Below are 12,958 nucleotides of genomic sequence, written 5' to 3'. Positions count from 1 at the left end.
TCCTGCTATGGCATCTCCCTGGGATGCCACATCTTAGGATCAGTGCGAATGCTAAAGGGATGTGGTTGTGTGGTATACTGGCCTTCAAGAGGTGGTGGATGATGAGGGAGGTAGTGGAACCCAGTGGAAGGAGCACAGAGCCTTGGTAAACTCCCTTTTGCCTCCTACTTTGGCAATTTGACCATTTCTTTTTTTTTTTTTTTTTTTTTACTTTGACCATTTCTGAGCTTTGTTTCCTCATGTGTAAAACAGGGTTGGTACCTCCCTCTTAAATTTTAGTGTAGATTAAATGTGATTGTATATATAAAGCACCTAGCATTGGCACTGGCACAATATGGCTAATGGATGGTCAGTAAATGTCAGCTGTTATTTTTTAGTAAGGGTTGGCTGCTTCCGTTGTTTAATTTAGGACTCTGTCAGCCAGGCTCCTATCCCAAAATGTTGCCTTCTCAGTCTGTCTCTGTCACAGCATCTATCCACCTACCTTGAGAGATTCATTCATTCTCTTGGATTTTGAAGGCTTTGGTCTTTAAGAATCTCTTACTCAGTTACAATTATAAGGAAGTGTGACATGGTAAGCTTTTGTCAGCTAAAACCTTAGCTGGGATTTCTTGCCACTTAAGAGGAAATTGGTATTTAGAGTAATGATGGCAGAGAGAAGAGAGGATTCAGCATGGAAGGGAGCTCGGAGAAGCCAACTGAGAGGTCACCAGAGCATGAGATTTACTTCAGAGCTGACCAAGGGCTGGCTGGCCTCCCTCACCTCTTGGTCTTTGTCTCCTGTTCAGGACACTGCTGGAGCAGAGAGAGGGTCGTCCCTTTCTCTGGGATGGTATTTCTTTAAACACAGTCCTTAAAGGGAAGGAGGATGTGCTGATAAATGTGCTGGGGTGATCTTATTGACCCTGCTTCCTTCCCTCAGCATCCCAGGGCACAACCGTTACAACACATGACTAAGAACAGAAACATAGAAGTGAGTCAGAATTCATGCATGCACTTTGGAGCCAGGCAGTCCTGGACTTCAATCTCTGCTCTTCTTTTCTCAGCAGTGTGGTTTTGCACAGGCCCTGTATGTATAAAATGGGAATAAAAGTATGTGCTTCATAGATGAAACTTGGATGAGTTGTGAGGCATGGAAGCCACTTCAGACCAGTTCTGGGAATATGGGTAAGGGCTTAATAAATGGTAGCTATGTTACCATTACAACCTCATCTCCATGATGCTGCTTTTCCTGAAAACCTTTTCTGCACTTCCACCTTTGAAGTGATTGTCCAGCTTGTAGTATGTTTGTGTGACTGAACCTCCCTCAGTGCTTGCCAAAGTCATTCAGAGCCAGATTTGGTGAACAGGGTGAGCTGACCAGACAGGGGAACACCAAATTTATATCACCTCTACTAAAAACAGGTGATCTGTAAAATAATGGCAGATTGTGAGTTTGAGTGTGTGAGTGTGTGTGTGTGTGTGTGTGTGTATGTGTATGTGTGTGTGTGTGTGTAGCTTAAAATATGGTTCAAAGATGATACCAAGCGGAAGCTTAAAAAACATTTTGAGTAGTGATGGGATTGTTGCAGAAAGCGTTTGGCTTTCCTAGGGCTTGAAGCATGTCTCAGTGGTTCATATCTTGTTGTAATCCTCCTTCTTGAACCTACTTTATTTATCTCATTAAAGATCTAGAAAAAGAGACTTTCTCAGCCCCTACTCATCAGAATGAACACTAGCCTTGCCTGGATTGGGCTTTCTGCCATATTCTCATCATCACCATTACCCTTGCCTCTTTCTGCTTCTCTTGATGTTGAGGATTTGGTTACTTGATTACAACTGTACGTGCCAGGAGTTAACTGGCTAATAGGTACACTAAAGCAAGAGTTGTAATGTAAAGCTTAGAGATGTTTAGTTTGGCCCTCTTAGTGTTCTAAAAGTAAGAAAATGTCACATAAAAATCTGGATTTTTGTTTCTTATCAAGTTGAATGCCTTCGTGGCAGTGGTAGAGCAGCTGAGTAGCAGCTGTGTTTCTTAGTCAAGGCAGGAGGACTCCAGTTTTCACAGTCCCACCACTCCTGGTTGTTTTTACACCTGGCACACAGCACTCATTTACATCCATCCCTGCTTGGCCTCTGGAGGCATTTAGTCCACATACTTCTGAGGTAAATCTTATTAACGGTCTTCTAGTCCCATGGTCTCGTGTACGGTGCTTTTGGCAGAGACTGACCAGCATGGCTGGACCCTGGAGTCCATAGGCTGCAGATACTTAGTGGACAGAGTGGTCTTGTGGTCTTTGTTCTGGAGTGTGGGGCTAGTTCCAGGCTTCCAGCAAACTCTTTGGACTTGCCTCCAAAAGACATCCAAAAGACATACCTGCTTGTAGGAGGAAGGCCTTCTTTTGTTCCTTTGTTGCGTGATTACAAACTAAGCCCTGGGCTAGGCAAGGGGTATACAGTGGTGAAAGAGACTGACACAGTGCCTGCCCTCAGGAAACTCAGTTGTTGAAAGTTTGATGTCCGTGCCCTTAGAATGCACGGAGCTTCCTGCCAGTCTGTCTTCTCTTTAGTCTCACACACATCTACTCTCTGTTCCTTGTTTTCTTTTTTTTTTTTTTTTTTTTTGCCGTACGTGGGCCTCTCACCGCTGTGGCCTCTCCTGCCGCAGAGCACAGGCTCCGGATGCGCAGGCCCAGTGGCCATGACCCATGGGCCCAGCCGCTCTGCGGCATGTGGGATCTTCCCGGACCGGGGCACGAACCCGCGTCCCCTGCATTGGCAGGCGGACTCTCAACCACTGCGCCACCAGGGAAGCCCCCTTGTTTTCTTTTGAGCTCAGATTTGTGCTGGGGCACATTGAAAGGGATACACTGTTACCTCCCATGTAGGATTAGAATTGTTCAGGAGACCAAAATGAGATCTACATGAAGTACCTAGCACAGGTTTGGGTTCATAGGAAGAATCCATGAAAAATACTCTTATTACGGGAAAAATTGGGAGGTGGAGGAAAAGTGATGGCTGGGGAGGTGGAAGGGCTGAAATAATCTCCCAGTGTTCTAGTGTGTGTTCCTCTTTGCCCTCCCAAATGTAATTTCCCAGAGCTCTGGAACCCTCTGGTTCCAGTTTCCTGAGGCCTTACTGCTTTTATGCACGAACAGGTTTAAAAATGGGACAGGAAGGATTGGAGGCTGGGAAGGAACAAGATGAATAATACTTTGTATTTATGTTACATCTCTGTCTCTTGAGCTCAAAGTGCTCTACACCATCTCATTAATCCTCCATGCTCTCCATGGGGTGGAAGGAAATAGGTTTTAGGAAGAGGTTTCCAACCCGGGCATCTTCCTCCTTCAGCCCAGCTGGACTTGCACCTTCCCACTTGTACCCCTTCTTCCATGGATTGGAATGCACTAAGAGGTCGTTTACGCTCCATAGGTACCCTGGGTAATGAAGGTACCCACGCCCTTACTCTGCCCTGCTGGGCTGCTTAGGAATTAATTGGGCCTTAGCTGCCGGCTTTTGTACATCTGTGTTGACCATTTGAGGCCTTACTTTCCTATTCATATGTATGTGTTTTCTTTTATAAATATCTTTAGTTTTTAATTGTAAGAGTAATAGGTATGAATTTTAAACATCAAACAGGATAGGAGCTTATCAAGTAAAAAGTAAAAGGCTCTTATTGTCTCGTTTTGTCAACCCCTCTCCCCAGTATGTTCCCTTAACTCCCTCAAGATGGTGTGGAACCGTCTGGAGTTTTTTTTTAATGCATATACAAAAGTGCCATATACACACAACACATACTGTGTTAATTTAACCATATCACCTCACTTGTACTGGTTCTGACACTAACCTTGTGAAAGGTCCAAACAGGGCTAAGAAGGGCAGGAAGAGCAAGGAGGAGAAGAGTGTACTGCCCAGGCCATTTTCTTTCTGCTTGCGTGGTACGCAACTGTGGTGGTTCATGCCCTGTTTTTTCCTTTCTCTGAAGGAGTTTGCACTGACCAACCCAGAGGAGAGCAGCACCAAAGAAACAGAGAGAAAGGAAACAGCAGAGGAGGAGCTGGATCCCAAGGTCCTGGAGGTGTTTCACCCGACACATGAGTGGCAGGCACTTCGGCCAGGTACCAAGCCCAGCGCTGTCCCCAGGAAACACACTTGAAATTCAAAATGTGTATGTCCTTTCTCCCCGCAGGGCTGGAAGGAACAGCCCCTCTCTGGCCTCCTGGAGGGGAGTAGGGGTGGCTGCTGCTGCAGGACTCAGGGACCTTCGTTTCCCTGCAGAACAGAAATTGTGGCATCTGAGTGCCCTGGAAGGAAGGCAGGTGGTGGGTGGCCGAGCTTTTGGAGCAAGTGATAGAAAACTTTCTTTCCTTGCACTTCTGAAGCACAGGAGAGGCAGTGACATGTGCCTCACTCTGCAAATGCTATTTTGGGCTCTGCTGCTCGGCTCAGTGCTGCTGAAATATTGTTCATGGGAGAGTCCGGAGCACTGGTGCGGGGCAGGAGTTTTCTGTTGTTAAAGGAACCTGTGCCAAGAAACAGGGGCTGTTCCTGGCCTGGAGCAACTTTCTAACCCTTTTATGGCCCTGGGCCCAGGGCTTAAAATAATAATGAAAAAAGCCAGCAGTTGTGGTGTTTACCACATTCAGATACTGTGCTACGTGCTTCATGTGCATAATCTTGTTCAGTCTTCACAATAATAGGAGCTATTATTGTCTTTATATTCAGATGAAAACATTGAGACTCAGAGAGGTTAGGTGACTTGACCTATGTCATTCAGCCAACTTGTCCTATGTCACTGACCCCAGCCTGGACCCATCTTCCTCTCACTTGTTCTTCTAGAGTCCCATTGTCCTTGGCTGGAGCCCGACTCTGGTGACACTTGAGCCCATTTTCAGGAGTAGGCTATTTGTGTTCTGCACTGTGGCGGGTGGATGGCAAGCCCTGGCAGCTGCCAGAGTATAGTTTCATCAACTCCTTGCTGATATTCATCACCATGTCCTCACTGCCCCCATTGCTGCTGTGCTGGCAGGGGCAGCGTTTGCTGTGCCAGCCAACTATCTGGTAGCAATATCACTCCTGCTGGGCTTGCATGCGGGTAGTTGCTGCCACAGAAGAGTGATGAATCACCAAGGAAACCAAGTAGGTGCTAATGGAGTTGGGTAGAGGAAGATTTTAGGGACAGAGTTACTGGGTTTAGCAGATCCAACCTCTGGCTGGCCTCCTCCACCTTCCCTGAGAACTGAGCCCCCCTGGTCTTTGGGGACTAAAACTAGAGGGGCTCTCAGGGTGTGGGAAGTGGAGGATGTATGCTGTATACACTGATTTTACGTGATTAAAAGTGCTTGTACCACTTTCAACCAGGCAAGTGCCTTGAGCCGATGGAGGTCAATGTCCTGTCATCCCTACTCCTACCGTCTCTTTTCCTGTGGCACCCTTCAGGACCCCAGTCCACATTGCAGAACAAGCCTGAAAGTTCTGACCCAGGGCCCTTGCCCAGCCTCTGGGCAGTGGGGCTCCTGTTCATGGTTAAGCAAAAGAGCCCTTTTTGTATCTTTGGGGAGGGAGGGCCAGATCCTGTGTAACAAGGGCAGGCTGAGGGCTCTGAGCACCTCCTGGAGAATTAGAGTGGAGTACTGATTTTTATATTTAACTTGTTGCCCCATTGACATCATCTTCTGCCTTCTAGTTTCTCAATAGCCCCTTATAAGTTGTTCTGCCCCAAAGTCCCTTGAAGCTGCCCCAAAGGCTGGGGTGTTGTGCTTGAGCACAGACACTCAGCTCTGGGGGCAAAGCAAGTCTAGGTCCAGACATGCTTGCCCCATATCCCAAGAGTGTTTTTCATTTCACCTACACTCACCCCCAAAGCAGGACCAGTGAGGGGAGGGAAAGTGAGAGATTTGTTATGGCCTCAGGGTTTGATGTGTGGTGACTGAGTCTGGTACTGTCGAGGCAGACAAGACTCTCTTAGGTCCCAGGACAGGATCAAGGTGTTCTGTGTGTATATTAAGGTTTTATATGTTATGTCTGTTGGTAGGAAATTGACATCTCAGTAGTCTGTGTGGATAGCTGGCACTTACCTTTAATCAGAGTATATTTAATTCACCACATAACGAATGCTGCCTGGGAGCTTCCATCACAGCTACTGAAAGGTTAAAAGGAATGTAGCCAGTCCCAGGGTGAGTAGATAAATGAGGAGGTAGTATAATTTAGTGGTAAAGAGCACAGACTTTATTTTATTTTTTAAAGATTTATTTATTATTCATTTATTTATTTATTTTTGGCTGTGTCGGGTCTTAGTTGCAGCATGCAGGATCTTTGTTGAGGCATGTGGGATCTTTTGTTGCGGCACGCGGGGTTGTGGTGCGTGGGCTTTACTCTAGTTGTGGCATGCGGGTTTTCTCTCCTCTAGTTGTGGTGCGTGGGTTCCAGAGCGCATGGGCTCCGTAGTTTGCAGCATGTGGGCTCTAGTTGAGGTGCGTGAGCTCAGTAGTTGTGGCGTGCAGGCTTAGTTGTCCCGTGGCGTGTGGGATCTTAGTTCCCTGACCAGGGATTGAACCCGCATTCCCTGCATTGTAAGGCAGATTTTAGCACTGGACCACCAGGGAAGTCCCAAGCACAGACTTTAGACTGATCCAGTCCTGGGTTCAAATCCTAGCTTTGCTACTTAGGGGATCTTGGGCAAGTCACTGAATCCTTCTGCCCTTCAGTTCCCCCATTGGTGATGTTGGGGAAATGTCCTGCCCTGCCTGCTGCAGAGGCTGTTTTGAGGATTCCCAACATGTAGACGTTACTCAGTACACAGCAGTTCTGATTTTTAATGGTAAATTTGCCATTTGTGCCACTCCTTAAACTTGATTGTGGAATTGGATGCCAGTGAGGGTACATGAGTATGTAGCCTTCCTGTCCTCTCTGGCTTTAGATAGGGAAGGGAACTTATGGTGACAAGGAGAGACTTCCATGGTCATGGGATGTTCTCCCTCTTTCCTTCCAGGGAGATTTTTGATAAGGGAGCAGAAGGGGTTAATACAACATTTCCTGCCTGAGAGCTAGGTGCATGGCATAGGAAGATGGTGGAATATCTTTTGGGGACTTTTTTTTTTTTTTTTTTGCTGTATGCGGGCCTCTCACGGTTGTGGCCTCTCCCGTTGGAAAGCACAGGCTCTGGACGTGCAGGCTTAGCGGCCATGGCTCACGGGCCCAGCCACTCCGTGGCATGTGGGATCTTCCCGGACCGGGGCACGAACCCGTGTCCCCTGCATCGGCAGGCGGACTCTTAACCACTGCGCCACCAGGGAAGCCCTTTTGGGGCCTTTTAAGAGAATGGCAAAATGGCTAGTTTATGTTGACAGTTATTGATTTCAGTTCAGTACCTTCTGTCTCTTTAGGTCTCTGAAGGGAGGACCTCATCTCTGTTGTCCTCAGGTCTCCAAGGAGGGGATACTGGGCTACATGGTCTGGGCTCATTTGAAGGCAGATTTCCTGACTGCCTGCTGTGGCCTGGAATACCAGGGGACCAACCCGTAACTTCATGGACCTTCCTACCAGGCCAGATAGGAGTTGGGCCCCAGTCACTTAGCCCTGGAGCAGCTGTAGGTCACCCTCCTGAAGTCTCCCTGCCTCTGTTATTACTGTCAGCATCCTCACTGCGAGTTGCTTGTTCCTGGAAGTGATTTTCCTGTCTCTTTCTCTCTCTCTCCTGGTTTATTTTGGGATCTGTCATACCTTACGGAGGCACAGCAAGCATTTGAGTGTGGATTCAGCATCAGCTGTTCACAAGCAAGCAGAGGAAAGCTGTTTGCTGGCAGGTCCTGTGGGTTCTGGGCAGGGAACTCAGGAATTTGTCCTAGGGCTGAGGACCCCTGTACCCCAGGCTTTGTGCCTGTGCATTTGTTATTAGAGAAAACTGGTCACAGCCAGATATTGTGGGTCTTTTGCTCCCTGGGCATTTCCTGAGATCCTGCTTTGTGCCAGGCACTGTACTGGTAGCCAGAGACAGATAATAGTTCACATTTACTTAGCATCGACTGTGCCAGGCATCTTTTGAGGGCAGGTGCTATAACTACCCTCATTTTCATAGACAAAAATGAGTCTCAGAGATAAGTGACTTAGCCAAATGACCAGTAGGTAGTAGAGACAGAATTCAGATCTAGCTTTGTTTGGCCCTAAGCTTGAGCTCTTAACCACTGTACCATAATGTCTTTCTGGATAGCAAATGCGACATGACCCCTGCCTTCCAGCAGCTTATGGTCTCACAGAGGATACAGAGAGAAAAAGTGTTTTGGATGTCCTGGTTTGTTTTGGAAGTGTCCTGTGCTCAGTGAGGGCACAAAGGCGGGTATGGGGAGGCCAGGCCAGGGCCTTCTCTCTATCCCTGAGATCTTGGTAGAGCTTTGAGTCAAATTTTATGATGCTAAACTTCCAAACCCACCTTCAGTTCTCTTTTTGAACTGTGTGGCCTTGGTCAGTTTGATTAGAATCTCTGAACCTTAGTTTCCTTATATGGAAATAGGGATGAAAATACCTACTTCACAGAGATGGTGTGAGACTGAAACAAGATTAACACGTGTAAAATGTTTCACTCTGGGCCTGACACATAGGAAATATTCAATAAATGGCTATAGTTGTCACTTAAAAAATATACCTTTGCTGCTGCCTCCCTTTCCTTGGGGACCTGAAGGAAAAGTGGAGGTGATGAGGCTATCTGAGCAAAGGCTTCTCTTGTTTTGCCCCTTACCCAGTGCTATATGTTGGCCTCATATGGGTTCAGGGAAGCTTAGACTTGGGGCTTCTTATTGACCTGAGGTGACTTCCAGGCTCTGAAATACTGTGTGAGAGCCTCTGGAATATTGGCATTAGCACAAAGAGCCACTTGATGGGAGCATGCAGGAAGCCTGTGCAGGAACACATTCATGTGAGGGGGTTAAAAAAAAAAAAGTCTAAATCATCAACAACTGATGAGAGCAATCCAAGAATTATAGAGCACCAGCCATCTGGTCAGATCATTTCAGATCTGCACGAGCAATAGGAGGGAATTGAATTTTAAAAACCTCATTTATGATAGACCAGCTACTCTGTTTCAGGCACTTAAGGGAGGAGTCTGATTTCCTGCAGGCCCTGGACATCTGTCTGAAGGAACACCTGACTCTGGTCTGGGTGACTCTGCAGGATTGTCTTTGTGAGACCTTTGGCCCCTTGCAGCTTAGAAGAGGCTGTGTGATCTTCCAATCCTCAGACACCAACTTGGTATCCAATAATTCAATTCATTTCTGACACTATCTACCTGGAATTAGTGTCAGATCCCACAGTTAAAGGGCTCAGTCCCACTGCCTCTAATTCAGATGCTAGTCACAAGTCCCAGGCCACTGGACTTGTGACTGACCAGCTATAAATTAGGGATTCCCACAGTTCCCTCCTCAGGTTTGATAATTTGCTAGAACAGCTTACAGAACTCAGGAAAACACTTTACTTATGTTTACTGGTTTTTTATAAAGGCTACAACTCCGAATAGCCAAGTGGAAGAGATGCATAGAAGGTATGGGGGGTGGGGTGCAGAGCTTTCATGCCCTCTCTGGACACACTGCCCTCCCAGTACTTCTAGGTGTTCACCAATCAGAAGCTCTTGGAAGCCCCCTAGGGGCTTTTATGGAGGTTTCATTATTTAGGCGTGATTGATTAAGTCATTGGCCATTGGAGATTGAACTCAGTCTCCAGCCCCCCTTTCCTCCCTGGAGGTGGGGCTAAAAGTTCCAACTGTCTAATCAAGGCGTGGTCTTTCTGGTGACCTGCCCTCATCTTGAAGTTACCTAATTACACACACACACACACACACGCACACGCACACGCACACGCGCACACACACACACCCATCCACCCATCCCCCGCAAGAGTCATTTCAGGAACCAGGGATAAAGACCAGATACTTTTTTTTTTTTTTTAAATACCACAGGCTACAATTGAGGTGGGACTAAGGGGCAAAGCTCCCAGTGCCTTCTGCCACCTACCCAGCTCTGTGGTAGTCAGGAGGGATCTTCCTTACAGGTTATCTTATTCCCCAGGATGGTCCACAAGAGTATGACCTGCTTGTGTCCCATCGTTCACACACAGGCACACACACACCTCGAGGCCTATGAGCGGTGGGTGAGAGTAGGGGTATTGGTTAAGGGCAGTTCATACCTAAGCTCCTCTTGCTCATGAGAGTGGGGAGGTTGGGACTTCTTGGCTGCCACTGGGAGGTAAGGGCCTGAGGGAGGGCTATAGCAAGGGGCCTCTGTTGAATGATCTTTCACCCTGGCTCAGAGCAGTGCTGGAAAAGTGGAGCAGGGGCGGGATAGAGGAAACTGCATGCTTTTTGTGTGGTGTGGTAATCTATGTCCTCTCTTGAACACAAGTTGCTATCTCCAACAACTTTTCAGTATGAGGTGTTCAGCAGAGCTTATCTTTGGTGCTACCTCCTTCTGCATAGTGCCTTCCTCCCCTACTTTGAAACCTTTCAAGTCTTCTGGGGATTCCCCAAGAACTTCATTTGTTTCTCTCCTGCCTATACTTCTAGTTCATCTCCCCCATTACTGCCACCTCTCTAGCCTTTGTTAAGCATCTCTATTCTGAGCATCTCCTTTACTCCTTATCAGTATGAGTTTGTCAGGGAACTGCTGGGGGCATAGCAGGATGCCAGGCCTCTTGAGACCTGTAGGAGCAATGTCAGAGGCTCCAAATTACCCTGTACTGGGAGAGAAAATAATGGTGGGCTGGAATACGTGAAGGCCCCACATGGCTCCATAAGGACAGTTTAGAGCTCTTCATTTCAGAGAGACACCATTTCCCATATGTGGACTTCTCCCAGGATGGCTGACCACTGCCCCATAGCAGCCAAATTCCACACCCCCCTGGGGGGAGCAGGTGGAGGCCAGGGCAGGATGGCCACTGTCAAGGTTGAGGCCACTTTGAGACTAGCTGGCTGAGCACTGTACTGGCACCAGAGCATCTCTGCCTGGGCTTTGGCCTTAAGTACCTGGATGGGGCAGGCCAGGGTCCAGTTTTCAGTCTGTGGACTTGGATGGTTGGACATCTGCTTTCTAACAAGCGTTTATATGCTTAATGCTCACCCTAGGCCCTTATTCTTCCCTTCTTCTCCTTCCTCCATCTACTGGTTCTCTCTGAGGTTTAATAAAGAGTACTTAGAGTTGCACAGCCTCAGCTTTCAAAGGTCGGGACCCGCAAACTGACTTAAGTAAAAAAACTTAGACTGGATTAGGGATAATGGAAAACTAGCTGCCAAAACCAGTTCTGGCCCTTATACCCAGGGCTTGACTTTAATTCAGAGAATCTGTGGAGCCTCCACTTCCCTTCTTTCTCTAATATTGCCCTCGCCCTACTGGCTAAGACTGTCTAGGCTATCTCCAAGGTTGGGATTAACCAGGGCTGGGAATAGCTCTCAAGGACTGACCTGGAGCTGGAATGAGAGGCCCTTTTCCAGAGCTTGTTCCATTCCTAGATTTGTCACAGTACTGGAGGTAGGACTTGATTGGTAACTTAAGAGGAGATAATATTTGACTAGGTAGAGAAGAGGACAGGTAGGAGGGGAGGATGACATGAACTCTCACTTTAAAAGTGAGAGTATATCTACCTGGTAGGAGAGGCAGAGATGTGTAGCAGAATAATGGGATGGTGGTGGTACGCAGCATCCCCTCTGTCAGGATAGGGAGTGGTAGGAGGAAAGAGAATTGAAAAGCAGTAGATCTAACTATGTGAAAATAAGTGTGTAGTTTAGTCCATTCAGGGCTGTGCCGTGAATGGGAGATGAGGAAATGAAGAAGGACGATATAAACTCCTGAGTCTGAGGAGTTTGAAAATAAGTGGAAGAAGAGAATGAAAACGGTAACTTCACAGATAGCCACACCAAAAAATTCATTTCTTGTTACATTTGTTGAACTCCTATAATGTTCCAGGTATAGTGCTTGATGTCGGAGATACCATGGTGGGCATTGACAGAGGGGCTTGCCTGCCTGGGCTTATGGTGGAGGAAGACCCCAGGCAGGAATATAATGCTGTGAGAAGACAGAGGTGTGGCCCTGAAGGAACATCTTCCCAGAGGCAGCTCTTCATTTCAGAGAGACACTGAAACATTGAAGCTGAATGGAGAGAGCTTTTGTGTACGTTGGAAGGCAGAGGGGGAAGGAGGCATTGCTGACAGATTTGAAATCCTAGAGAGAAGATCATTGATGAGGCAAAGTTGTTTAGGTGGCAGATGGAAAGACTTGGCCTCATGAATGTGATGAGCCTTGGAAATTTGAAGCACAGCCTAGACAAAAACAAGGAAAAGTACGAGAGATGTAGAGGGAAATTGAGGAAGCTTCCATTAGATGTCTTCGATTTTCTGAGTCAAGCCAAGGGTGGGGTTTTTACCTTGGATGATGAAAGAGAAGGCCTTGATTGGGTGCTTAAGGAATGGCGAGATTAAGGAATAACCACTGTGAGGAAGTTGCTCAGTCAAGCGGTCAGAACTAAGCATTGCCCAGCATCAGGGGCAAGTTGACGACTGACAGCCTGACTTTGTTCTGGGCCAGGACCAGTGGACTTGGTGACTTTCTAGAGCAATGTGAGCCCTGGACAGTGGTTAGCTGAAGTGTGAGGAAAGATGGGTAGATCATTAAGGAGACTGTTGGATTGTCTTTGGGATTGATGAGGGAGACCTTTAGCCTATGGGGCAAGCTGGAGAGCTTTAGTGGAAGCTCCTCTGAACCTATTCTAACCTCCCCTCTTCTGAAACAGGGATTATCAAGACTCTTTGAGGCTCTTGGCAGTGCTCAAAGTCAGAGTTCGGGTGGTACCCCACTAGCCACTGATCTTCTAGGCAGGCCTGAAAAGAACCTGAATGAAGCAGAGCTTGTGTGCAGTGGGCTCTGTAAGCCTTTTGTTCCTTGTGCTCTGATCAGACTGATTTTATTTCTGTTCATGTTGGGGTTTTGCTTTGTTACTTTTC

The 12,958-nt window shown here is 47.3% G+C and overlaps 1 protein-coding gene across 5 annotated transcripts in view; it reads left to right on the top strand.

Moving 5' to 3' along the window:
- The window catches only part of SIL1 (SIL1 nucleotide exchange factor), a 297,161-nt gene that overhangs the window by 116,052 nt on the left and 168,151 nt on the right, over window positions 1-12,958 (top strand). For all 5 annotated transcript variants that reach the window (XM_060143692.1, XM_060143695.1, XM_060143691.1 and 2 more), the window contains exon 3: window positions 3,965-4,097. In XM_060143692.1, coding sequence (XP_059999675.1) covers window positions 3,965-4,097 — 133 coding nt within the window. The remainder of the gene's footprint in view (window positions 1-3,964; window positions 4,098-12,958) is intronic.

This window comes from Lagenorhynchus albirostris, chromosome 3, assembly GCF_949774975.1.
Source record: "Lagenorhynchus albirostris chromosome 3, mLagAlb1.1, whole genome shotgun sequence".
NCBI classification, from domain to species: domain Eukaryota; kingdom Metazoa; phylum Chordata; class Mammalia; order Artiodactyla; family Delphinidae; genus Lagenorhynchus; species Lagenorhynchus albirostris.
The sequence above is the reverse complement of the archived record's forward strand: the minus strand, read 5'-3'. Positions and strand labels throughout refer to the sequence as shown.